The sequence below is a fragment of the Girardinichthys multiradiatus genome, chromosome 14, assembly GCF_021462225.1.
Source record: "Girardinichthys multiradiatus isolate DD_20200921_A chromosome 14, DD_fGirMul_XY1, whole genome shotgun sequence".
In the NCBI taxonomy this organism is placed as follows: Eukaryota; Metazoa; Chordata; class Actinopteri; order Cyprinodontiformes; family Goodeidae; genus Girardinichthys; species Girardinichthys multiradiatus.
In genome coordinates, this window is record NC_061807.1 from 31,560,095 (window position 1) to 31,586,504 (window position 26,410).

General features: G+C 38.1%; 1 protein-coding gene and 1 long non-coding RNA gene across 3 annotated transcripts; one reads left to right on the top strand and one right to left on the bottom strand.

The window, feature by feature from the left end:
• Positions 1-1,274: 1,274 nt before the first annotated feature.
• Positions 1,275-20,968, top strand: shtn2 (shootin 2). 2 transcript variants are annotated; one of them, XM_047386991.1, is made up of 18 exons: positions 1,314-1,428; positions 2,321-2,435; positions 3,039-3,088; positions 3,460-3,520; positions 4,554-4,648; positions 4,755-4,947; positions 6,959-7,056; positions 7,363-7,444; positions 9,123-9,217; positions 13,291-13,443; positions 13,540-13,675; positions 15,294-15,417; positions 16,157-16,212; positions 17,365-17,462; positions 17,600-17,620; positions 17,718-17,771; positions 17,869-18,019; positions 20,690-20,968. In XM_047386991.1, exons 2-18 carry the CDS (start codon positions 2,429-2,431, stop codon positions 20,851-20,853), a joined length of 1,638 nt encoding a protein of 545 aa, XP_047242947.1. In that variant the 5' UTR covers positions 1,314-1,428; positions 2,321-2,428; the 3' UTR covers positions 20,854-20,968. The 2 variants fall into 2 exon arrangements, with proteins under 2 accessions (XP_047242946.1, XP_047242947.1); XM_047386990.1 differs by lacking the exon at positions 2,321-2,435 and having other exon boundaries at positions 1,275-1,428.
• Positions 8,789-9,191, bottom strand: LOC124881394. Its single transcript, XR_007041647.1, has 2 exons — positions 9,100-9,191; positions 8,789-8,899 (listed from the first exon to the last, which is right to left on the bottom strand). It is a non-coding gene; the product is annotated as an uncharacterized LOC124881394 (long non-coding RNA).
• Positions 20,969-26,410: the final 5,442 nt, after the last annotated feature.

The window sequence follows — 26,410 nt, forward strand, 5'->3', positions numbered from 1 at the left end:
CATAAAGTAATCAGAATTAAACCGACACAAATCAACATTACACAAAAACAAAACTTATGAGACCTTGTTGGCTTCATCAGTCTGAAAAAAACATGGTGCTTATTAAAAATAAACATTTTAGTTGGTTACAGATTACCTTTAAACAAATAAAGCATCTAGTTAGAAAAGAGCTGGTTAGAAAAAGTAGTAAAACACCTGTTTGAGGTTGGACCTGGAATTTAGAAATAAACTATAAGGTCAGGTTTTGGGAGGTTATAACCTGGTTACTTGGTGAGACTTAGGAACTCTAAGAGATTTTTTATAAATACGTTTTCCTATGAAATACTCCAGTCTACATGAGGAATACTCTTTATTACCTGTTTGGTCATTTTATGAATTGCTATTGTTTGCAGCTAGTAGTCTGTTTTCATGTTACACAATAGGAAGACAAACAGGAAGATAGTCTACCAGAAGTCGTCTTGTTGATCCTATAATAAAATGAATGGGAGAAAAATCCAGTGTCTAATTTCCCAAAGTAGTTACAGTACATTTAACAACATTTTAAATAATAAAAAAAAATTTAACTTTGATTATCAGTTTTTTTTATCTTTTAGAAAAACATACAGAAATACTATTCCTTAATGTTCTAATCTCCATCCGGCACAGATGCATCAAGCCACATTTGCAGTTAGTCAAGCTGCTTCAAATGCAGTAAATTTAAAGCAAGCGGTACTTAATCCGGACTGAGGGCGAGCTACTAGAAATCAACTCCTGGAAGGCAGGTGAATAAATAAAACAGGAGTGAGTGATCAGGAATTTGAAGCCTGTAAAAAATTCACAGAAGAGGAATGTGTGTCATCAGCATCATCAGTGCCACCAGTCCTTGTCATCTGCTGACTTCCCACCCAGAAATATGGTTCCTATAGTGCGTAGCTGATGCTTCACCGGTCATGAACTCCAGCACGGATGCTAATAGAGGAGTGAAAGCAGCATTTACTTTGCTCCGGCTGCTAGAGTGACATTGATCCTGCAGCATAGAGACAGTCGTCCTTAAGAGGCCACATGTGCAAAGCAGGGCTACATTTTTCTTTTTTCATTTCACGAAACTGGTGAAAATATTCTCACAGCTAAGTCAAAAAAAAAAAAAATCAACAAATACCACTGTTTGTGGAAAATTGGACTGTAATCCAATATGAAAAACTACTTGTGACTAATTCTGTGTTTTTAAGTAAGGCATAAGTTCCTCATTTTGTGTTTTTGTATCAGTGGGGGAGGGTTTATTCAGAAATACCACTTGTTAGTTTCAATATAAACTGGGTGCTTTTCAGAGAGAACACTGGTTTTATTTGTGCTGGATTGAGCAGCTTTACATCATTTTTTAAAAGGTTAACATTTGAACTCTTGCATACAGAAAGATGTGGATACAAGATGAGGAGAACACAGTTGCAGGTAAGGTTGAGAAAGTCTTGCTCTGTGCAGCTGGCTGGTAGACACATTATTCTATATTTTGAAAAACATTATTTCTTTAAATTTTGCTTCTTAAGTTTTAAGCCTTGCTTTATGCTTGAGCGCACAGCAGTGAACCATCTGACAAGGAAACTTTGCACAAGGAATTTTTAACGGGGGTGTGACAAGATCAATTCTAAAACGGGCGTATATTTCCATATATCCGGCTGCAGCTAGCCTGGCTTCATCTGGTGAAATAAACTTTACAGCAGCCTTCACCACTTGTAAACTGTAAAAACAAATGTTGCAGATAGGAAACACTGTAATAGTAAAACACTGGAACAAAATATTGGCTTACAATTCAGAAGTCAGTATTGTTTCACATCTTGTCATTCTAAAATAAAGGGCTATTAAACTTTTTGAAGGCATTAAGACTGAAAAAACATCTTGTGTAAGATGATAATGAGTCGATACAACCCTACTTTTAGACAGATGCCTTTAGCACATTTGCTTTCACTGGAAGTCATTTCCAAATAAAGCCTTCGAAGTAATTTGTGTGTTTAAGTCACCTTTTAAAGGGGAGTTTTATTGTATGACATGCATTATTGCTGCACATGGTAAATGTGGCCCCAAATAATGGGTTCAAATAATGCTACAAAGTTTATGAAATTTGTGTGGTAATTAAATATTAGATTAAAATTTTTAAAAACAGGAGTTTGGGCTGTTTTTTGTATGTTTTAACACAATGCCAGACTGTAAAGACATCGGCAATTACTTTAGAGAAGCAATGGTGGCTCGCCATCAGTGTGGGAAGGGTTGTAAGGTAATTTTCAAACTTCTTGAAGTCCATTATTTTACCCTGATAACAACTATTTATGAGTGAAAAATATTTCAGACAATTTTCCAGAAGTGGACAACCCGGAAAATTCACCCTAAGCACAGAGCGTTCAATGTGCCGAGAAATGCCAAAAACCACACCAGAGCTCCATGGTAAAGTTCAGGAATGAACAGTGAGTAGAAAACCGAAGTGTGGCTTGTTAGGAAGAGTTTAGATTCTTTGTTCTTCTTCTTCAAGAAAAACATGGAAGCACAACTTGTCAAAGATGCATAATAATGAACCCGACCAAGATCCTTAGATCAATGAGACCCAACAAGACATATTTTTATTATAGTAGCTACACTACTGTTTAGTTTCTTTATAATATGACATGTAAACATTAATAAACCTAACTTGATTATTCTAAACATCCCATTTAAGCTCACAAAGTAGCCCACTGCAGTATTTCAAAAGCTCATTAACAGAGCAGTGATGACAATGTGTCAGGCTGTTGAACAAGCTGCAGGGAGTGACTCACTTTCCATGCCGTTGGGTTCAACGTGACAGAAATTGAAACAAGTTTCTCGGGTTCTTTCTGCAATTTCACTTCCTTCATTTATCTGGCCAATAAGCATGGAGAACTTCCTTTTCCGGTCACACTGATGGGATGTGAGGCTCTTCAGTTGTCTAACCCTCAGCTGAATACAGAACCCAGTTTGTCTTTTCGGACGCCACAAACAGTTTCCCAATCTGTCAGCTGTGTGTGAATGAACAAACGATTTGTTTCTCCTTGCAGACTCTGATGAAGAAAGTTGCTTATCTTCTGAAGATTGGGGAGATATTCAGGTACTGCTGTTACAGTGTGCATTACAGACAATCAGCAGCACATGGGGAAAAGATGAATCCTGCTCAAATATGTGTTATGTGTTGACACGTGTTTTTTCCGCCTCTCCTTGAATGTTTTTTAAAGTAAATATCCTGGTGTAATTTAAAACAACATCTAAAAGAAACGGAAAAAATGAGCCAAAATTGCAGAATGAAAATACACTACAGAGTCCATGTTTGCAGTCTTGATTACATTAATAATAGCAAAATCATTTCTGCGCCCCAGGTGGAGCCTAGCATAGTTTAAAATGTGAATAAAAATGAGCAGCATCAATTTGATGTTGGCAGATTGATGTGTTTTCTTTGCTCACTTGCGTTGATTTGATTGTTAGTTCGAGATCCTGGAGAAGCAGAGAGATGAAGCCAATCAGAGACTGACGGAGCTGGAGGAAGGTGAGAGCTGACAATAGTTCATGATCTTCCCATGTTTGTTTGCACTGATGGAGTGACCTTATGCTGCACAACAAAAACAGAAAGACAGAACAACATAATAATACAACAAAAACATTGTTTCATTGATATGTTTTTATACATTTTGTGCTTCTGTCATTTCTGCCAAGCCCAGAGTGAGTTCATGTTCAGAATGAAGGTATTTGTTATATTTTAAAATAAGAAAATAAATAAAAAATGACCCTAAATGTACAGTGCCTTGCAAATGTACATTGTATTTACACACAGTAAGTCACATTAGTGAGACCAGCCTTTAACACCAGAGACTCGAGGAAAAGCTCTTAATGGTGACAGTTCTGCATGAGTATTTGCTTCGATGTACAGCGACAAATCCTTCATCCCGGCTAGCCTGGCGCATCGCACCAATAATGGAGCAGTGATTGGGTCAAAGCTCATTCAGATGAATGAATTCCTGCCCTCTTTGTCAAGTTTCTGTAAGAAACACACAATTCATATTTTATCTGATGAAGACGTCATGAAGAAAGAAGGATTTGTTTGAGGTAGAGCGTGTTTTGAACCAAAAGAAACCGGATGAGAGAAGGTGAGCTAACATCCTCTAAAACCAGTTGTGACCAAAGTCAGTCATCAATGGCCGGTGCCCTGCATGTTTTACATGGTCCTCCTGGTTCAAGACGCCTAAATAAAATAAATGGATCATTAGCAGGTTCCTGCAGAACTTGCTGACATGGTGAGGAGTTGATTTAGCCATCTGAATCAGCTCTGTTGGAGCAGGGACACAATGGAGACATGCAAGACACAGGTTCTCAAGTTGGACACCCCTGCTCTATCACATTAAATCACAGCTTTTGGATTTAACTTCACAAAATGTAAAAAGTTGATGAAATGTATGAATACTTATAAGGTACTGTAGATCTTTCTATGTCACACAAATGTTGTGTCTAAGTCCAAACTATTGCTTCTGCTTTTTTGTTCTATAAACAGTTATGACTGAAAAATCTCTCTTTTCTGTATTCAGTTTCCAATCATCTCCTGAAGGAGATGAACCTGTTGGAGATCCAATTCCAGGTCGAAAGATCCTGTAGGGAGAGTGCTGAGGCTCTGGCTCTCAAAGTAACACTTTGTGTCACTATCTTTTGTTTTCTAAAAATCCATTTAAACTAATTAAATAAAGTAACAGAGCAGTATGATTCTCCACATCATCTCCTTTGTTGAACAGGTTAGCAAAGAGAACAAAGCCCTGATAAGGAAGAGCCAAATGCTTATGTCACCAATCTCCAGCCTCCCTGAAAACCTCATCACTGTGACCCTTGACCCAGAGACTGACCCAGTGGTTGATGGTGATGTGGTTGATTTTGGGGAAATTAACAGTGAGGAGAACTTGCTGCTTGAATGTCAAGCCAAGATCACAGGTTAGTTGCCATGATATGAATAACAATGAAAACATTTTCTCCTGTTTTCCTAAAAAATGACAGTAGACAGTGTGGTAGCCTCTCTGATCCTATCCTCATATCATCGAACAACTGAATTAGCCAAGGAGAAAACACCTGGGCACCTTTAATGATAGGTTACAAAACAACGCTCTGTTCAGCATCATTATTTAGCAAAGCAGAGATTTTTCTGCTTTTGCCTCTCTTGTCAACATGGAAGTAGAGTTTTTGATTAGGAAAAACAGAGATTTCTTTTAAAACTTTCCCAAGAGGAGATTATTAAAAAGCTCCGAAAAGTGTAAAACATTAAGAAGAAAGGTTAAAGGCTGTTAAAGAAAACAGGAGCTACAGCTTTTTTTGGGGAGACTGTGCATCCTAGCACTGCTTTAGCCATGATTGGGTTAATTTTTTATTGGCCAGCGTCTTCGCCTGCTTTTGGCAGGGCATATGTATTGCATAATGTTTGACTGCAAATTCATGTAGATCAAGATAAAAAAAAAAAGAATCTGAGCCAGGGCTTAAGATTGGGCAGGGATAAGGTTATGTAGGCCCACTCCACACTAACATGGATATAAAGCAAACATCTACTGCATTTGTGTTTTTTCCATTAATGGCACCATTGAATTCCCAGTATTTTTTTGATGGAATCCCAAACACGATGTAGATACAGAATATTTGATAAAACAAAGAAAATATATAATCAGAGTTGTGCAGCTGTCTGCCAAGGTATTTACAAATAGTAACAATAATACAAACTATGATTAAAGGGCATGCAGATCAATTCTCTGTGGCGTTATCATTGTGTCACATATAGACTATATCATGTTGACTGATGGTGTTACCCTGTTCTTATTACAGTCAATCAAAATGGCTTAAAGGTTTTGTAAACGTAAGCCAAATCTATTAAAAAACAAGGGTTTCACACTTAGCACCATCACCTCTGTAGCGCCCATCAGAGCGGAGGCTGAGACTGACATAAAAACAAAAACACAAAAAAGACAGTTAATGTTACGCTGTTTATTACAAAGAAATAAGGAAATAAATCACTCTAAAAATGAGGAAACATTTTCCCCATGTACACCAGTTCTAAGCTGTCTGTGATTATAGCAATATTTGTAATGCAGTGTAATCCATTTCATTCGACCTTTTACACATCAAAGCCAATATCAGTAGTTTCTCTTAACAAACCAAAACTTGGTTGACTGTAGTCCCCCAGCTCGAGTTCAGGTTATAGTGCCTCTTTTTTTTATTACTGTGTAATGTTTAGACAATATCATATTAATCAAAGAAGTTTACTGTTGAATAAAGTAAAGTATTGCTTGGTTAGATAACATTAAGCAAGGAAACCAATTGTGCATCATTTTTACAACATTGGCTTGTTAACAGACTCCATTTTCCGTTGTTGCTTTAGTGTATACCAGAACATGATTCCTGATTGTGTTTAAATTAAATGTTTTGTCCAATTTTTGTTATCTTTCCAACCTGTTATCTTGCTCGTGACAATAAATCACGTTTGGCTGAAATTCTAAAATTTGTCTCCAGTTTTTATTAAATCCACAAAGGGATTGAAGTGCCACTTTGTCACGATCATTGTCATGCTCATAATCAGGAAGTTGTTGGGGGATGTAGACCTTTGCTCAGCTCTTCTTCTGCTTGCCTAAGACCTTCTGTTGTTAGTTCTGCAATTACTTTTGCACAGTTAAAGCAAATGTTCTGAAAGACTTTCTGCCGCATTTAGACAAGGTCTCACCCAGACCTTTACCTGGATGCTAGGAGTAAAACCGTTGCAAAATATTTACAGCAAATTCTGAAAAATGTGTTTTCTCACATGCCTCCTCATGGGAAAAAGTGTAAAACTTTTAATGAATCCAATGCATGTGTAAAAACAGCTTACAATTAAGGGCCTTGAAATTAATAAGACAACTATTTAGAGGATACATTTGTTTATATTACAATAAAATGGTGAACTTGTGTCTCTGTGGGTTTGTGTTAGCGCTGCAGGCATCGTTGGACGGCCTGCTGGTTGAGAAGCTGCACTTGGAGCATCAGGTGGAGGAACTGATCAGAGAGCAGGCCCAGCTCAGAGAGCAGGTATTGGTGTTAAATACAACTCTGGGAGTGTGTGTTTGTGTTTTAAACCATGATGGGGTGTGTAGTCTGTTAGGATGCCAACTGTTTGGGACTCCTTGTACAGGTGTGGACTGTGATTTGACCCTTGCAGGTAGATTCTGGATTTCCGGTTTCAGGATTAGAGGTCATGTAGATGCATGTGGGTAGTTGTAATGGTAATGGTAGAAAAACAAAAAAAAGTGTTTCAAATAAATGTTTTTTGAAATCTCTGAGACACTAAAAACAGTGCATGTTACTAAGAGAGCCATAACACAGACGTTTTTTCAGCTTGCTGTGGAGGCTGAGGAGAAGGAGGCTATTCTGAGGAAAATGAGCAAGCAAACCAAGACCATGAGTAAAATCAAAAGAGGTAAATTCTCATCATTCAAGTCATCATTTTTGTAGAATCCAATATAAGGTTGCCTTAAAGTGTTTTCTATAAAAGAAGGCAAAAATGACCAAGGAAGGCAGTTGTAAAGTGAAATGAGTCTCGAACCTCATACTTTGTTTCAGCCCTGATACAAAAAAAATAAAAATAAAACATAATCAGAAACTTTAAACTTGTACAGTCCATCAAAAATGTTATGCGTGCTTATTTTGTTGTTAGGAACCAACATACCATCATCTTTTTTGTTGTTGTTAGGAATCCTTATTGAGTACATTAGCACCTAACTATGTTATAAAATGGGGGAACAAGGTTAGAAAGATGTCTGTCACTTAGATCTATAGTGTTTGTAGTTTACAGCTCGGTTTGACTCAGATGATAGGGACTGGGTTGGTGATGCAATTTATTTTTGGGTAAGCTTTGAATGGGACAGACAGACTCTAAATGTTTCTTACCCACCTGCAGATTTGCTTGTCCTCTGGAGTAGAAACCTGCAGTGCTTTCCCTGCTAAATGCTGATTGTATCCGAAGGGACTTATAAATGTATATAGTGCTGTAAAAAACTTGTATCTCTTACAAACTCCTTTTCTATTTTTTGTCATACTATAATGTTCAGAGGTTTTAGTCTCAGGCACAGATTACTGAATAAATACAAAAAGCAGTTTTTAAATTATCATTTTGTTTATTAGGGTAAAAATGCTGACCAACTTGATCGTACGTGAAAACGTAAATGCCATCCTTAATTTTTCACATAGGACCAGGCTGGGCAAAACCTGCAACTAGCAACTGCATTAAAGTTTCTTTCGTTAATTGGCAACATTACTGTGGAGCAATTTTGACCAACTCTTCCTAGCAGAATTGTTCAGCCCCATTAGAGGGGTTTCCACCATCAATTAAGATCATGCCACAGCAACGCAATGAGATTTAAGTCCAGACTTTGACTAGACCAATTCAAAACCTTCATTCCTTATTTTCAGCCATTGTGAGGACTTGCTGGTGTGCTTTGGAGCATTGTGCCAAATGGTCAGCAGTGACTTTGGCCTTGGAATTTTTCTTATTGTTAAATCTTGAATGCAGGCCTTAGCTGAGGCAAGTGAGGTCTGCGTAACTTTAGGTGTTCATCCAGGTTCTGTTGTGAATTATTTTTTTTAGGTTATCTTTGTCTAACATTATAATTTGTTTGATGGTTTGAAACACTGCCAAAAAAGCAAATCTGTAAGAGGGCAAATGCCTCTTCCCAGCACTGCATACATATTTTATCTTTAATATTGTGATAAGTTTATTTATTGCATTCTGTTGGATTTGTAGTCAATAAGAGTAATACAACAGTTTAAGTCAAAAAACTATTTTATGCATCATTATCTCTGGAAAATATCTTCTCACTTTCACCTTTGTGGTTATGGACCTTACCAAGTGGACCAATGTGGATGTACTAATGTACTAAAAATTGAGACAGAAAATGAGAAGTGAACAGGGCATTATAAGGTCATGAAAAATAATATGAATAGACAACATTAACATTTGAAAGTAAAATTCAGCTTATTTCTTTTGTACTAAATAATATGTTAATTTAATGGAGAAGGGATTACCATAATGAATGCAGTGATTCTGTATCTCTGTTTATGAGCAGTTTTTCTTACTTGTTGTTTCTGCACATGCTCAGTCTCCCAGCTTGTCACCGAGGAGTTCACAGAAATCTCTCAGAAACTGGAGCTGGAGCAGGGCCTCCGGCAACATGCCGAAGTCTTCGCCCACCAGGTGTGTGTGTTGTCATCTTTACGCAGAAATATTTTTGTCACACATTTGCACCTGTGGACGCTTAGGGTGACAGGTCGTGCCACAGGAAGGTAGAAGGGGTGTTGGCGGTGACCTTCGGGTGGCTGCGGTGAGAAAAAGGACAGGGATATGTGTACACTAACACACACACTAACACAATAAGACACACACATACACACACACAGATCTGGTCTTGGTGTCAGGGTATAACAGAGGTGGCAGGTCAACAGAGGGGGGGGCTCCATTTTCACACAGACTGTCAGATTTCAGTTTGTTCAAGGAGGCTTGGCATTCACGCACAAACAAGTATGAACACACACTCACACACAAACAGAGAAAACACCAATTCACTTAAAATCCCCACACCCAAACAAACACACACACTGAGCACAGTTTTTCTTGTCCCAGCTGCTCCTTTAATAAACGTGTTTTTTTTCTTTCAAACATCTCTATCCCCTTCCCCTCCCATTTTGCCCCTCCCCTCCCCTCCCCATAATTAGCAGTCATCACTGTTCCTGCGGGAGAATAGCGGCCTTTAAGCACAACCTGTCTTTGCCTGACACCTTTATGTTTTGCCGAGCATATAGCAATTGTCGCCTTTGTGTACCGGGTCCTCCATTTACCGGACAGGCGCACAATAGGCTGCCTTGCAGGGGTCCTTACCTGTGAAAGGGACCCCCAACTCCTCACACAATTCAGCCCCTTTACTCTCAGTTCAGGGTAAAAGACTCCCCCGCCCGTACTGAATGCCTCTTGTATGCACTGCTATTTGTCTGTTTTCATGTGTTTTGAAAACAAAAACCATTCACACCTCTTCCCCGCCATGCGTGGTGGTATAATGATGTAGATACTCAAAACAGGAAACAATTTGGAGCTTTTTATTGAGCGTGTGTCTTTGTCTCTTTGTGTTGCCATGTGCGTGTTGGTGTGTGTGTGTTTACGTATGAAACAACTGTGCTAATTGCTGTGTGAAAATTGCTCTCCTCTGAAGGGGGACCAAGGATCAGAGTGGTGTAATTTGCAGTGTAAAGACTCGTGGTGCACATTGCTTTTGGAGACCTTACCAAATTTGAAGTTTCAGTTTGTTCTCATGCAAAAAATCACAGAAATGAAAACCCTCTTTGTGCACACTTACTGTTTTTCAATTATGTACTTACTCATAAAAATTCTCACTTAACTGATTTGAGAGACAGTGAGTGGATGCGTTCCGTTTTTTGATTCGCTTGGTCTCCACACATAGGTTTTTTGGCTTTAAACAACCTTTAAACCATCACAAACTGGTATATATTTTATTTTAAGGGTTATTTTAATGGTTTCAAGTTTCAAAAAGAAAGACAAATAAAAGAAAGAAACATGACAGCACAGAATTTTTAGGATTTTTAGAGTGAATTCCTAATATTCTCAAAAATAAATACAAATGGATCAGTAATAAAAACAATTAAAAAAAGCCTAATTAAATATTATTTTACATTTAGTTTTTGAATAACTAAAATGTGATCCCTAAAGAACTGAATAACTCAACAAAATGATATAATGTAATGATATTAGAAACAAACAATTTCAAGTTTATTTTACAAAGGTGAAAGCTGCAGGGCTCAAAGCATCGAGCATTAAGGAAACACAAATCCTATGAGATCACATATCCACAGGCTAGTTTCTCAATGGTTCTGTAACAACATACCAGGAAACCAGTTTGTACTGATACAAGTATGAAAATTAATAGCCTTAGCATATTTAGATTTTAAATGACTTTTATTGAAGCGCAAAGATTGATTTTGTTAGGAAAGCATAAAATAATAAAATATGACTCAAGTTGAGACTTTGGCTAGGCCACTCCAAAGCTTTATTATATTTCCATGTAGAAAAAAAAATGGTTTACTTAAACTATTGCTTTTAACCTAAACCTGCCAGGGGTGTAAATAATGCGGGTTTAATTGTACAGCCAGCCAAAGAACTAGCTCATTGCTACAGTTTCTGTAGAGGATTACAGAGCAAGACAAAACAGTTTGTTTCTATCAACAGCTTCATTTATAAATGCTGTTGAAACAGTTGGTGTTCGTGTATGTTTAGTTTGTGTATAAATGTTTTTTTTTTACAGTGATTATATAAATTTACACTCAAAAGAAAAATGGCATTTCAAACTTAAAGTTTAAAATGTTTGTAAATCAGCTGATAGCAATTTTAAATTCAGCTGAAAAAATTATTAATTAAGCTGAATGTAGAGAATGACCTTTATAAACTCAAATGAAAGAGGAAAATAGTGCTTGTAAACTCAGCTGAAAGTCAAAATGGCATTCGTAAGCTGAAAATTTAAAATTGTGTTTACAAATTCAACTGGAAGTTAAAAATGGTCATAAATGTAGCTAAAAGTGAAACATTCAAAATATAAAAAAAAAAATCGAAATCAAATGAAGGTTGCTTAGTCAAAAAAACCCAACTAATTAGCAATTCTGCCGAATGTCAAATTTGGTATTTATGAATTTACCTGAGAGTTGAACATTTTAAAGTTTAAATATTCAGCAGAATGTCAAAAACTGTTTATAAATTCAGCTCAAAGTTAAAAATAGTGTTTAAAAATTACACTGATGTCAGATAATTAATTTCTAGAGTTACGTGAATCTTGAAATGGAGTTTTGACGAAAATTCAATCTGGAAGACTCACCTCCACCACCAGCTCCATCCTATGACACCACCATGCGTCTCCGCTCCAACCAATCAGCGTCAAATCTGCATTCCTCCTCAGCCAATCACCCTTCAAGGCTTCGCTTTTAAGGACACCAACGAAGGATCTCCCTGCTGTCCTGCCAAGCTTCGACCCTCCTCCACCCCATCGCCACCATCTGCCTTCCTAGCTTCTTCCAACTCCCTTATCTCCTCGGGCCTCCACTCCATCACCAGTATCGGATCCCGGGGGGGGGAAGCCATCTCTAATCCTAATCCTAAATCGTTCATTCAAACTCATGTCATTCATAGCATTCATGTCTTCCTCCGGGGTCCGAGCGCCAAAGAAATAAACATCTGCTATTTAACTTCTCTAATTGGCATCCTTGTGTTTTTATTGTGAGTCTTTACAGGATTGAAATGGTATTTATATACTCAGCTAAAAATAGCAATTTGAATTCTTAGAATACAACCAAAGCACTTCTTTCTAGGAATGTAGTTATTGTTTAGGTATCAAAATCAGACCAGACAAGAAGAAACCATGAAGCTTCAGCATGCTCTCAAGCAGGTTTACTGCCACTGAGAGTCTGTGAATTTGGTCTAGAATAGCATGCTAATATCCTAAAATCACTAAAGATCACTTGACAATAAATGTGTAGATCACCGCCAGAAAACACATCTGAAAGTCTCCCACCGAAAATATCGGCCTGCAAATCTTCAAGGGTTTAATCACTTGGTAGTGACAGGCACCAGATGGAAAAAACCAAACATTCCTGGATGGTGTAGCTTTAGATTAGGCCCGTGCACATTTTATACTTTTGACTTTATTATATTTGGGTTTTTTTTGTTAGTAAGTTATTTTTAAAATTAACAAAATTCAACAAAGGCAAAACAGTTTGCAAAAACATCTATAATATAAAAGCACTTGACAGAATTTTTGTAAAGGAACAAAAGGTTAATTTGGAACTATATTCTTTAGTTAATAACTACAAATGGTGTATTCATCTGTCAAAATGAAAATAAAAACAAACACAAATTCTCAGTGAATTGAGGCAAAGCCAGAATTGTTTCTTCATAATGGAAGAAAAATTATGCTTTGTCTCACAGAAAAACCACCCTGTTTACACTGTTTCTACTCTACAGTGAAGCCAATGGGTAATGATGGCTCCCAAGTCATTGTTCAGTCAAACACATGGTTTGAAAACATTTTCCCCGCATTTTGACAGCCTCCTGGGGCGAGAAATTTTACAACCAGCAATTCAGTTCCCTTCATTTTCCTCTAATGGTGGTTCATTGTAGTAGATGTATTTCTTTTCTATTTCCTTGAAAGCAGATGATTATAAGGATTTGTTGAAAATGTTAGAGGTGAAGCCAGATTTGGTTTGTCCCATCAGATGTTAGCAGATCAGAAGACGGCTCAGAGACCGAGCATTATGGAGATGTGTAGCTCTGAGGCGGATATGCAGCTTCAGCTGCAGCAGGCGCTGAAACAAATAAACCACATCAGCACAGCCCTGTGCAACATTCAGCACTACTACCAGGACCAGGTGTGCATGACAGGGACAAAATACAGAAATATAGATTCATGATGTACATAGTAATGTTTTTTCCCATGCATCAGTTTCTCTTGTATTTGTGGTCAGAGTACAGATGGTGAAGAGGGCAGCAGTGAGCTGCAGGACCTGAGAGAGCAGCTGAAGAAGAGTGAGGAGGAGAGGAAGACTTTGGAGAGTCAACTGTCTCAGGCCAACGCATCAGTCACAGAGGCGAGGGAGAAAGGTATCAACTGTCCGAAACATCCACAGAAAACTAGAGATGCACTAATCCGAATTTTGTGCCTATTTTCCGATCTTGATTTTTGTGAAGCTATGCGCTGGTAAAACAGAGTTTAGTAGATTCCGACTTCTCTTTAATTCCCTGGTCACACTAGTACTCAACTGCCTTTTGTTTCAGTGACATTGAAAGACATGGTCCCATTGGAAAATATTGTTCCCACATCACCCACCTATGCATTTAACACTGTAGAATACACAAAATGATCACCACATTAGTCTGCCACATGTAGAAATATTCCACCACATAAGCATTGCAATCACACACATCAAGCAAACCTCAAATGTGCACTGCTGTTGCAGTTGATTTTGTAGCAATTAGAGAATCAATGTAAGGGCAACTGAAATTACACAACAATGACCCAATGACATTACCTAATCTCATAAAACACTATAAAAATGCTTTACTCACGATGGCATGCTGGATGCTTGAACTGATGGCATGATGATTTCATAGAAAAGTATTGTAGCCAGTCATGATGCTGGAGAACAAAGTCAATTCCACACCACTGATCCCAGTATACATACACTGTTCAGAATGGGACCTCATGAGAACAGACGCACATCCTTCAAAGACACCATGTGACTTGATGTCGCATTAAGACCCACAGAATTTGTTTTTTAATGCCCCAGCAGACATGGCAAGATATAGCACAGTGTAACAGCAGCTTTTGAAAGATTTTTGCAACACTTTCTTGGGTCCTTTTGTTTGTTTGGATTTTTGTAAGTCTTTGTGTCAATTTTCTATCTTATGGATTTTTTTGCTGTCATTTAAGTCTCATATTATCCATATCAAGAATTTAACAAAGCAGTGTTTTTTCTGCATTATTTTGCATCCCGGTGTTTCGCCTGTGGCTTAGCCGTGTCCCTCGTTCTGCCCTCCTTATGTTTTTGTAAGTTTTCTTGTACTCATTTAGGGAATATATAATGTTCATGCAACGTTCCAGTCTGTGCCTGGGTCCTGTTCCATTTGTACACAACATGACAGATAACTGTTCATTTTAGAATTCATGTTAAAATCCTGACATTAACTTTCAGGGCCCTGCATGGTCAAACTCCTTCCTGGATTACTTAATGTTAAAGCCACATACTCCAACATAGACCCTAAGGTCCTTAGGTCCAGAATGTCGCTTCGTAGGGTTTTACATTGTCTTGAGAGTGTGGACTAATTCAAAAAGCAGCTGAAGATATTCTTATTTAAATCCATCCATCCATCCATCCATCCATCCATCCATCCATCCATCCATTGAAGCTTCTTGCCAATACAATTTGAAAGATTAAAAGATTATAAGAAAGCCAGATTTCTTAAAAGCAAAATAGAAAGACATTACTTATGCAAAATACTGTAGTTAGTTCTTGAAATCATTCCCATTGCCTATTAGAAACATGTCCATGTCTTGTTCTGTACACGGCAGACCCAAATCTCAGGGTTATTGGACTGAAAAGTCAAATTTTAGTTCAATGGTAATTTTGAACAGGTATATGTTTCTCATGATGTTTCATATCAACTGCTGTAATATAAAATATGGACAAGCTCTACATAGTTCCTTTGTCTTCCTTTGAAGTGAAATGCTTACAGGAAATGATGAACACAGAGGAGAGAAATGAAGAAGTGGAGAAACTAACCACTCCTGCTCCACCTCTTCCCCCAAACCCACCGCCTCCACCCCCATCCACTCCTGTTATCAAGTATGTGAATCTAAAATATTGACTTCCGTCTTCCATTGAAAGACATGAAGGTTAAAACTTGTGTTGTAGATAGAGATATTAAAACAAACACTATATTGCTGAACTATATATTTGTTCAACCCTCCAAATCATTGAATTCAGATTCAAATTCTTTCCATGGCCACAGGTGTATAGAATGCCTTTATAGGGTGTCACCTGTGCATTCATGCGAGTCACAAAATTTTCTCATTACTTAATATTTCAGCTCCCGTAACATAATAGATTTTAAAGGACATAGTATGCAGAGATCATCTACTGTTTAAAGCGTCAATCGCTACAAACCTCCAAACTTCACGTGGCCTTCAGATTAGCTCAAGAGCAGGGCTTAGAGAGCTTTGTGGAAGGGTTTTTCACAGCTGAGCAGCTGCATCCAGACCTTACATCACCAAGTAAAATGTAACGTGTTAGAAGCAGTGTGCTTCTGGGAGAATAGTAAAAAATTCCCATAAACACAGCCCTAAACCTTGTGGAAATCCCTACAAGACGTTAAAGCTGTTATAGATGCAAAGGGTAGGCCAACATCATATTAAACCGTATGGATTAGGAATAGATTGTCTCTAAAGTTTGTATGTGTAAAGGGAGATGACAAATACTTTTGGCAATATAGTGTATTTAATAGGTGTGTTCTTATAGGTGTGTAAACAGAGCAGTGTAGTGCAGTAAGGTTAACACTAAACTGTCTTTCTGCACATCTGTATAGCTTACAGGATTTCCTCAGGAGCAGGAAGCTAAGTGTCCATGCAGGCGATAAAAACAGTGAGTTGTAATCCTTCTCTAATGCATGATGTAATGCTTAATCTAAGGAACAGAGGTTTAAAACAGGAGCTCAGTTTAATATTTTTGGTGCTAATAAAGTAGTCCATGTCCATCTATATGGAGGACCAGGAGAGGCACTGAAAAAGAAGTACAACCAAGTTCAAATTTAACATTTAAATGATACAATAAGAAATCCAATTTCAAAAGGGTTTTGTAAATGCACATTTTATTTATTAAAGAGGAATTTTAAGTTGTATTTATTAATCCATTATTAAATTCAGCAATTTGAAAATGTATTTTTAAATCCTATTTCTTAATGGAGATTTGAAAAACAAAATTCATAAATCTGATTATAAATACCTTTCCTTATGAAACATTTAAAAAGGTAATTCCTTTTTCACCTTGCATTTTCCAATCCTTTTTGCAATTGCATTTTCTTTTTACTTTACCCTCTTCATTTTGCATTTCTGTGTCCCTTCTGGTCCTTGAGCACACTGAAAACCAAATTAAACCAATCACAGTTGCTCCTCAGATGTAACCGGCTCTCTCATTGGTTAGACAGCCACACATGAATCACAACACTGTTGGCTATCTAACCAATGAGAGAGCTGATTACATCTGAGGAGCAACTGTGATTGGTTTAATTTGGTTTTCGGTGTGCTCAGGGACCAGAAGGGTCATGGAAATGCTAAATGAAGAGGGTAAAGTAAAAAGAAAATGCAATACCAAAAAGGATTTGAAAATGCAGGGTGAAAAAGAAAACAGAAATGGAAAAGGAATGATCATTTTAAATGTCTCATAAGGAAAGGTATTTATAATCAGATTTATGGATTTAGTTTTTTAAATCTCCATTAAGAAATAGGATTTGAAAATACATTTTCAAATTGCAGTATTTAATAATGGATTAATAAATACAATTTACAATTCCTCTTTAGTAATTAAATTTAAAATTACAAAACTCTTTTAAATTGGATTTCTAATTGTATCATTTAAATGTTAAATTTGAAAGGGTCGTATTTCTTTTTCAGTGACTCTCCCGGTCCTCCATACAGGAATGCTCTAAAATGCTCTGCAAAAAAACTGTGTTTTAAAGCAGATATTCCGCTGCATCTTTCACATGATGCAATATATGTAACATCACCTTCTTTTAAGAGCCAGCACCACTGACGGACATTAAGGCAAAGGCAGTGGATGAAATGATGGAGAGAATAAAGAAAGGCATTGTCCTAAGGCCCATACAAAATATTCAGGTAAAACAAAATGCATAATTAGTTTACACTTTAGACACTTAGATGAAGAGCTTATTAAAATAGTATGATAAATAAGGCTAATTTTAAAGATAAAACTGATTAACTGTCTTGGATATCTGCATCTTTTCTGCTTGCAGGAAGAAGAAAGCTCATGGAGGGTCAGCTATAAATTAATTTCTTTATTTTTTGTTTTAAAATAATTATGATACAATTTTAATGAAACATTTATTTTTTAAATACCATATCCTCTTATAGGACCAGAGAAGTGAAAATAGGAAATCAGCCATCCTGGAATTAAAGGGAATGCTGGTAATACACTGTGAGCTCTCCTAATTACCCAAGACAAACAACTACTGGACTGACACTTTTTCATTTTATTGTGTTGTTTTACTCTGTGCTGTTTTAGGACAACATTAAACGCCAGCACCTCAGCAGGGTGCCCTCCAGAAAGGGGATCAGCAGAAATGTTGGGGAGGCTGAGCTGCAGCTGGTCCTCCAGAGAAGAAGAAGAGTGATGGGAGAAAATCAGGACCAACTGACCTCAGCTCAAACCTATGGTACAGTGAGTTTTACTGTTCTGTTTGTTCATAGTGATGAAGGATACATAGTTTCAAACTTTGTTTGAAAACATGTGGTGAGCATATTTATACAGTCCCCTTCACTTTGATACCCCTAGATATAATCCAGTGTTACTTAATGCCTTCAGAAATCTCCTAATTAAGTGAACAGAGTCCACTTGTGTGTAATTTAGTGTCAATGAAAATCCAGCTGTTCTGTGAAATCATCAGTGTAATAATCTGTGCGTGTTTATGTTTTAGTTTTCACAGGTTTTTGTTTTGGCATTACGTCGGGTTGTTTATTGTAGTCATTTAGATATTTCCATATCAGGCCATGCCTTTGTGCTGAGATTCTTGTTTCCGTTTATTCTGTTCTCAGTGTATTTGATTAGACTCTTATTTTGTGTTCGTCCTTGTTTTCCTTTAATAAGTAGGTCCTTCTGTGTTTTGGTTCAGCTCCCTTTCTCTGTGTTAATTAGTCACTTTCCCTCCAATTTTCCCTGCTTCTTCCCCAGCTGCACCTCATTACCCTGATTAGCTACACCTGCTTCTCATGCCACTCATATACTCTGAAACCAGATAAAACCCTCTCAGTTCTCTCACCTCCTCGCCAGATTCTTCTGTTGCCTTGCCCGGTCACCATTGCGTGTCTTCTATTGTTTGTTTGCTTCATGCCAGTTTGTCTGAGCTTCGCTGTTTTCCAGTCTGTCCCCTCCACCAGTTCATTGGTTCCTGTAAGTTATTTTCCTTAATGAACATGTGGCTATGGCTGTCTTGTTTTCACTTGGGTCTCACTTCACCACAACAACTTATGAGATTCAGAGGTTTGTTAGAGAAGATTAATAAACAACCAGCATCACGAAGAACAAGTAACACAGCAGACAGGTCAGGGAGAAGGTTGGGGGGAAGTTTAAAGCAGAGTTAGGTTAAAAAACTACAGACCCATTTAATAAATTAGAATATTACCAAACACTTCATTTATTTAATTAGCTCAATTCACTAAGTGAAACACATTATATAAAATAATGTCACATAGACTGATGTTTTCAAGCCTTTATCTGTGTGAATTATGATGATTTTCCACTTACAACTAATGAAAACTTGACATTTAAGATTATAATATTACATGAGACTAGTGAAAAACATTTCTGCATTAAAAACATTTTTAATACAGAAATGAGAGCTTAATGACAAGTAGGTTTAATACCTGCTTAAAGGTTGTTATTTTCAAAAGGTACTTTTTATCTGACAAAGCCTCATCTGAATGCCTAATTTACCAAGCTTTGGGTATATAATGGAGCTCTGTTCAATCTATCATCTGCAAATGGAAAGAGGATGGGGATAACTGTGTTCGTCAGGAGGGGCGATTGCTGAAAAGTCAGTGACTGCCTGCAATCAGTGGGGTTTGCTTGGATAGACAACGTTTTACCCACTAGAAAAATAAACTGAACTGGACTGAATTGTTTTATAACTAGGATTGAATTGGAATGTATTTAATTGACTTTGAGGCTATCTGTTTGATTGAATTGACAATATATTTGTGTAAAATGTTTTGATACATCAGTTGTGAATCAGCCCTATAAATATTGAATAGATTTGGACTGTAAAACTACAAAGACAAATGCATGACAATCTGACACCAGGACAATTATGTGTTGTGCTCTCCACATTTTGGCCTTTATGGAGAAAGTGGCAAGAAGAAAGTTGAAAGCTATAAGAAGTCCTGTTTAAAAGTTGCCACAACCATGTAAGGACACAGCAAACATGTGGAAGAAGATGCTCTGGTCTGATGAGACAATAGTTGAACATTTTGGTCAACATGCAAAATGATATTGGCGGTGAAAAATAACATTACACACCCCATTCTTTCTGCGAAACATGGAGCTGGTAGCATAATGCTGTGGCAATCATTTTCTTCAACAGAAGAAGCAAAACAAGTCAAAGTTGATCGGGAGATGGATGGAGCTAAATACATGACAAAACTAGAAGATCTGCAGCAAGACTTGAAGACTGATGTTTACAGAGGCTCTCCACCCAAACTGACTGAGCTTGAGCAATTTTGCAAGGAAGAATAGACACACAATCTAGATGTGCAAAGCTGGTAGAAACGCACCCATAATAACTTGCAGCTGTAAAATGTATGAAAGGTAGTTTTATAAAGTAGTGGTTGAGGGGAACTGCATCGAAATGTACACCACACTTTTATGTGTAAAAAAAACTTTGGAAACTACTGATCACTGTTCTTTCACTTATTTTTATGCTACTTTGTGTTGGTCTATCATATAAAATTACAATAAAACACAATGACGTTTGTGGTTGTTTCAGAAAGTTCAAGGGATACAAATACATTTGAATGACATTGCATCTTTCAAATAATATGTTGTCTTTTCTGTAGGTTCTAAAACCTCTTGACTGACAGTGTTTTATGAGTTTGCAATATTGCATGTAAAATTATTTGACACAAGTCAAAGAATTAGATTTTTAAGAGTAACTGCACAGAACCGCTTTTGTATCAGGTAAAGACCAAGAGGTCCGTGGACATCCTGCCTAACCTATAATACTTAAACCAGAACAAACCTCTTTATACTAACGGATCTGTTGCACTGTGTCCTGTAGTTCTCATTTTTTGGGTTCGTGCCTAACCTGAATATGTGCTGATCTCTTGGTCAGATCTCCAACCAGGGCAGCAGCGCGTCCCAGCAGCAGGTGACAGTCCTTGGGCCGGTGAGAGCGGCAATGCACCTGTGCTCAGGAGGCTGAGGCAAAACAGGGAGAAGAGAGATTCCCGCATCAGAGCATCAGCGCTGATCATAAGCCACGGAGCCTTACAGTAGCCTTTCGAACAAATATAGAATACATCATCCTACTGCCTTACATACAGATGCACTCCAGTAACTAGAAACAACTGCCTGATTTTGGTTAATGTTAAATAAAAATATAATAAATAAACTATTCTGTTTTTGGCTTATTATTTTTCACATTTGTAGTCTATGAAGATCAAAGTGAATCATTATAAAGTGATATTGAACCCTACTTGGAAAAACCCAGTCCTTATTGAGATATACAGGTCCTTCTCAAAATATTAGCATATTTGGATAAAGTTCATTATTTTCCATAATGTCATGATGAAAATTTAACATTCATATATTTTAGATTCATTGCACACTAACTGAAATATTTCAGGTCTTTTATTGTCTTAATATGGATGATTTTGGCATACAGCTCATGAAAACCCAAAATTCCTATCTCACAAAATTAGCATATTTCATCCGACCAATAAAAGAAAAGCGTTTTTAATACAAAAAACATCAACCTTCAAATAATCATGTACAGTTATGCACTCAATACTTGGTCGGGAATCCTTTGGCAGAAATGACTGCTTCAATGCGGCGTGGCATCGAGGCAATCAGCCTGTGGCACTGAGGTCTTATGGAGGCCCAGGATGCTTCGATAGCGGCCTTTAGCTCATCCAGAGTGTTGGGTCTTGAGTCTCTCAACGTTCTCTTCACAATATCCCACAGATTCTCTATGGGGTTCAGGTCAGGAGAGTTGGCAGGCCAATTGAGCACAGTGATACCATGGTCAGTAAACCATTTACCAGTGGTTTTGGCACTGTGAGCAGGTGCCAGGTCGTGCTGAAAAATGAAATCTTCATCTCCATAAAGCTTTTCAGCAGATGGAAGCATGAAGTGCTCCAAAATCTCCTGATAGCTAGCTGCATTGACCCTGCCCTTGATAAAACACAGTGGACCAACACCAGCAGCTGACACGGCACCCCAGACCATCACTGACTGTGGGTACTTGACACTGGACTTCTGGCATTTTGGCATTTCCTTCTCCCCAGTCTTCCTCCAGACTCTGGCACCTTGATTTCCGAATGACATGCAGAATTTGCTTTCATCCGAAAAAAGTACTTTGGACCACTGAGCAACAGTCCAGTGCTGCTTCTCTGTAGCCCAGGTCAGGCGCTTCTGCCTCTGTTTCTGGTTCAAAAGTGGCTTGACCTGGGGAATGTGGCACCTGTAGCCCATTTCCTGCACACGTCTGTGCACGGTGGCTCTGGATGTTTCTACTCCAGACTCAGTCCACTGCTTCCGCAGGTCCCCCAAGGTCTGGAATCGGCCCTTCTCCACAATCTTCCTCAGGGTCCGGTCACCTCTTCTCGTTGTGCAGCGTTTTCTGCCACACTTTTTCCTTCCCACAGACTTCCCACAGAGGTGCCTTGATACAGCACTCTGGGAACAGCCTATTCGTTCAGAAATTTCTTTCTGTGTCTTACCCTGTTGCTTGAGGGTGTCAATAGTGGCCTTCTGGACAGCAGTCAGGTCGGCAGTCTTACCCATGATTGGGGTTTTGAGTGATGAACCAGGCTGGGAGTTTTAAAGGCCTCAGGAATCTTTTGCAGGTGTTTAGAGTTAACTCGTTGATTCAGATGATTAGGTTCAGAGACCCTTTTAATGATATGCTAATTTTGTGAGATAGGAATTTTGGGTTTTCATGAGCTGTATGCCAAAATCATCCGTATTAAGACAATAAAAGACCTGAAATATTTTAGTTAGTGTGCAATGAATCTAAAATATATGAATGTTAAATTTTCATCATGACATTATGGAAAATAATGAACTTTATCACAATATGCTAATATTTTGAGAAGGACCAGTATACCTGAGCTTTTCATCTCTATTTAATGTCTAGTAGCCTTTTTTTCACGTGTTTCACCAAATGTAGGTTACAGGACTTTTTTTTCAACAGAAAATAGATAAAAGATGACCAGAGCCATTAAAACCCTTCTATGAATACCTTCGCCCACTTCCCTCCCAGGGTGTAGCTTTCTTTCCCGAAGCGCAATCCGGCAGCGACAAACAGACTGCCCTTTATTTTGGCACATTAAAAGCTGTCGCACCTTATGCCCAGAGGCGTTGCTGAGATAAGAGCCCTGGGTGAGCCATGGCTTCCCTCCTGAAAGTTTTTAAATAAATGCAGCAGACCTCCTTTTGTTTTCTCACCTCTGCTCAGATGCTGCATATATGTGCGCATGGATGAATGAGTGCACACACCTTTGCTCCATGCCACCGATCTATCCACCTGTCTGCCTCTGTTGAAAGCCTTTGAAGAAAGGAGGAAATTACTCTCACCTTTCACTCTGACACCATTTTAGTGTCTTCACACTGTTTTGCATTATATATTTATCTTATTTAACATTTTATCAGAAGGTTTGCCTTTTCACTCCCAGGTATATATTTTTTATTGTTTTGGTCCTTGGTGTTAAAAGTGTCACCTTTTAAAATGTAGAAATGCACCTACTTTTTTGTTATTGAATCTATACGTGTGTGTGTCTTTGATGTGGGATGAATGTATGTGTGTGAAATCCTGAAAAGGCAGAACATGTTGATGACTCAAAGATGGAAGAATTGTGTAAATTCATGTGTTTTTTCTTCATTTAACATGTTTTCTGGATTCTGAATTTGTAATCATTTTAAGTCCCTACCATAGAAATAAGTATGACTTTAATGATAACATCAATATCAATTTGTCATAATCTAGATGTCACTGAAACATGCCATTATTTATTAAATATAAATCTTATTTTGAACCATTTCAGTAAATTTGAGATAAGCCACCGTCAAAAAGCAGAAGTGCTGTTTTCTGAACTCCTCTCAGATGATTTTGTTTGAAGGGCATTAATCATCATTTTTCTGTTATGTCCCAGCCTGTAGTGTCTGATAATTATATTAATTTCCATGTACAAACTTGAGAAATGTGTAAAAAAAAACAACAAAATAACATGAAAGAAGCAAAGCGAACACAAGACAACCAAATGTTTAGCTGAAAGTTAAATAACGGGACAACAAACTCAGATCAATGCATAGTACAACGTCCGCCCAAGAGAAAAGTATTGATAGCAATGTCTCCAACTCAAATTTAAGGTCAACAAGTGAAAGAAAAAATGTAGATTTACATTCTGAGATTTATCCAGTGAGGAGAGTAAAGTCGAAATGTTGTCTGAGGCCAGTAGCCTAGAGACGTACCAAAACAGTAATCTACCCAAAGATTTAAATGGCTCTGTGGTTAACTTTGTCTGCAAGTATTTCACCACAGTTCAGTTCCCACAGTTCACACTTCAGTTAATGATACCATGTAGATCTTGGAAGGGAAGTTCAAATATTGATATACAATCTGTCATTCATTTGGCTCTGACACTGATAAAAAGAAAACTTTGGGACAAATTTTTGTGGGTAAACAAATAGCATTGGACGGTATTTATTGACTTGATCTGTAGATGGTTTTTACTCACAGAGCTAAAAAAAAGTATAAAACCACTGTATTAAAACTTATTTTCTTAACAGATAAGCTTCATGCTCTCTAATAGAGATGCCCGTTGTTGCAGTGGCATGAGCTGCTTGTGTTGTCATCCCAAAGCCTTGGGTTCTTATATCTCTGCAGCCAAGTTCTTAATTGTTTCATTATGCTGGAGCAAAAACTGTTTGGAACAGTGACACTGCATTTGGTGAGGAAGGAGCTCACCTATTTTTCCTGATTTAGGCTTTTAGGAACAGTAATGGTTCTCACTCTGTTTTCTGTATTTCCACAAGAAGATTCAGCATATTTCCCTTAGAAATATATTTTTGCCAAGAAAACAGTCATTCTACTACAAATAAGAGAATGTTGTGCTCTGCTGTCACAGAAGCTGCAGTATTTTATCATCAGAACCAGAATCAGCTTTATTGCCAAGTTTATACAAACAAGGAATTTGACTCTGGTACACTTTTTTCTCAATAATAAAGAATATATATTTAAATGTACATATACAGGGGTTAGACAATGAAACTGAAACACCTGTCATTTTAGTGTGGGAGGTTTCATGGCTAAATTGGACCAGCCTGGTAGCCAGTCTTCATTGCACCAGTAAGAGCAGAGTGTGAAGGTTCAATTAGCAGGGTAAGAGCACAGTTTTGGTCAAAATATTGAAATGCACACAACATTATGGGTGACATACCAGAGTTCAAAAGAGGACAAATTGTTGGTGCATGTCTTGCTGGCGCATCTGTGACCAAGACAGCAAGTCTTTGTGATGTATCAAGAGCCACGGTATCCAGGGTAATGTCAACATACCACCAAGAAGGACGAACCACATCCAACAGGATTAACTGTGGACACAAGAGGAAGCTGTCTGAAAGGGATGTTCGGGTGCTAACCCGGATTGTATCCAAAAACATAAAACCACGGCTGCCCAATTCACGGCAGAATTAAATGTGCACCTCAACTCTCCTGTTTCCACCAGAACTGTCCGTTGGGAGCTCCACAGGGTCAATATACACGGCCGGGCTGCTATAGCCAAATCTTTGGTCACTCATGCCAATGCCAAACGTCAGTTTCAATTGTGCAAGGAGCATACATCTTGGGCTGTGGACAATGTGAAACATGTATTGTTCTCTGATGAGACCACCTTTACTGTTTTCCCCACATCCGAGAGAGTTACGGTGTGGAGAAGCCCCAAAGAAGCGTACCACCCAGACTGTTGCATGCCCAGAGTGAAGCATGGGGGTAGATCAGTGATGGTTTGGGCTGCCATATCATGGCATTCCCTTGGCCCAATACTTGTGGTAGATGGATGCGTCACTGCCAAGGACTACCGAACCATTCTTGAGGACCATGTGTATCCAATGGTTCAAATATTGTATCCTGAAGGCAGTGCACCAATACACGCAGCAAGACTGGTGAAAGATGGGTTTGATGAACATGAAAGTGAAGTTGAACATCTCCCATGGCCTGCACAGTCACCAGATCTAAATATTATTGAGCCACTTTGGGGTGTTTTGGAGGAGCGAGTCAGGAAACGTTTTCCTCCACCAGTATCACGTAGTGACCTGGCCACTATCCTGCAAGAAGAATGGCTTAAAATCCCTCTGACCACTGTGCAGGACTTGTATATGTCATTCCCAAGACGAATTGACGCTGTATTGGCCGCAAAAGGTGGTCCTACACCATACTAATAAATTATTGTGGTCTAAAACCAGATGTTTCAGTTTCATTGTCCAACCCCAGTATGCACAATTGACTTTACAATAGAATATAATGTGAGATCAATCCAAGTATGCATGGTGTTGTTCAGGGACTCTGACTCTCAAGTGTTTATCAGAGAAACAGCCTGGGGAAGAAACTGTCTCTGTGGCGGCTAGTTTTAGCAGACAGCGCTCTGTAGCGCCGACTTGAAGGTCAACATATTGTGCCATTCTCTTTAATGCCCTAATCACAACATATTTTAAAAACTACTATCGTCAACAGTTAAACTGTTGTACACTGAGCTTTTGTGTACATGAACACTATAGCAACTACCATGAGGTAGCGTTAGCTTACCCTCACACGTCCTCTAGCATGTACCCTTCGGTT

Bases quoted from the DNA above. Each gene is read 5' to 3' on its own strand.
- shtn2 (XM_047386990.1), top strand. From the start codon at position 1,395: ATGTGGATACAAGATGAGGAGAACACAGTTGCAG. The intron at 4,649-4,754 runs GTAACACTTTGT...TTTGTTGAACAG, and splicing joins CTGAGGCTCTGGCTCTCAAA to GTTAGCAAAGAGAACAAAGC. The intron at 4,948-6,958 runs GTTAGTTGCCAT...GGTTTGTGTTAG, and splicing joins ATGTCAAGCCAAGATCACAG to CGCTGCAGGCATCGTTGGAC.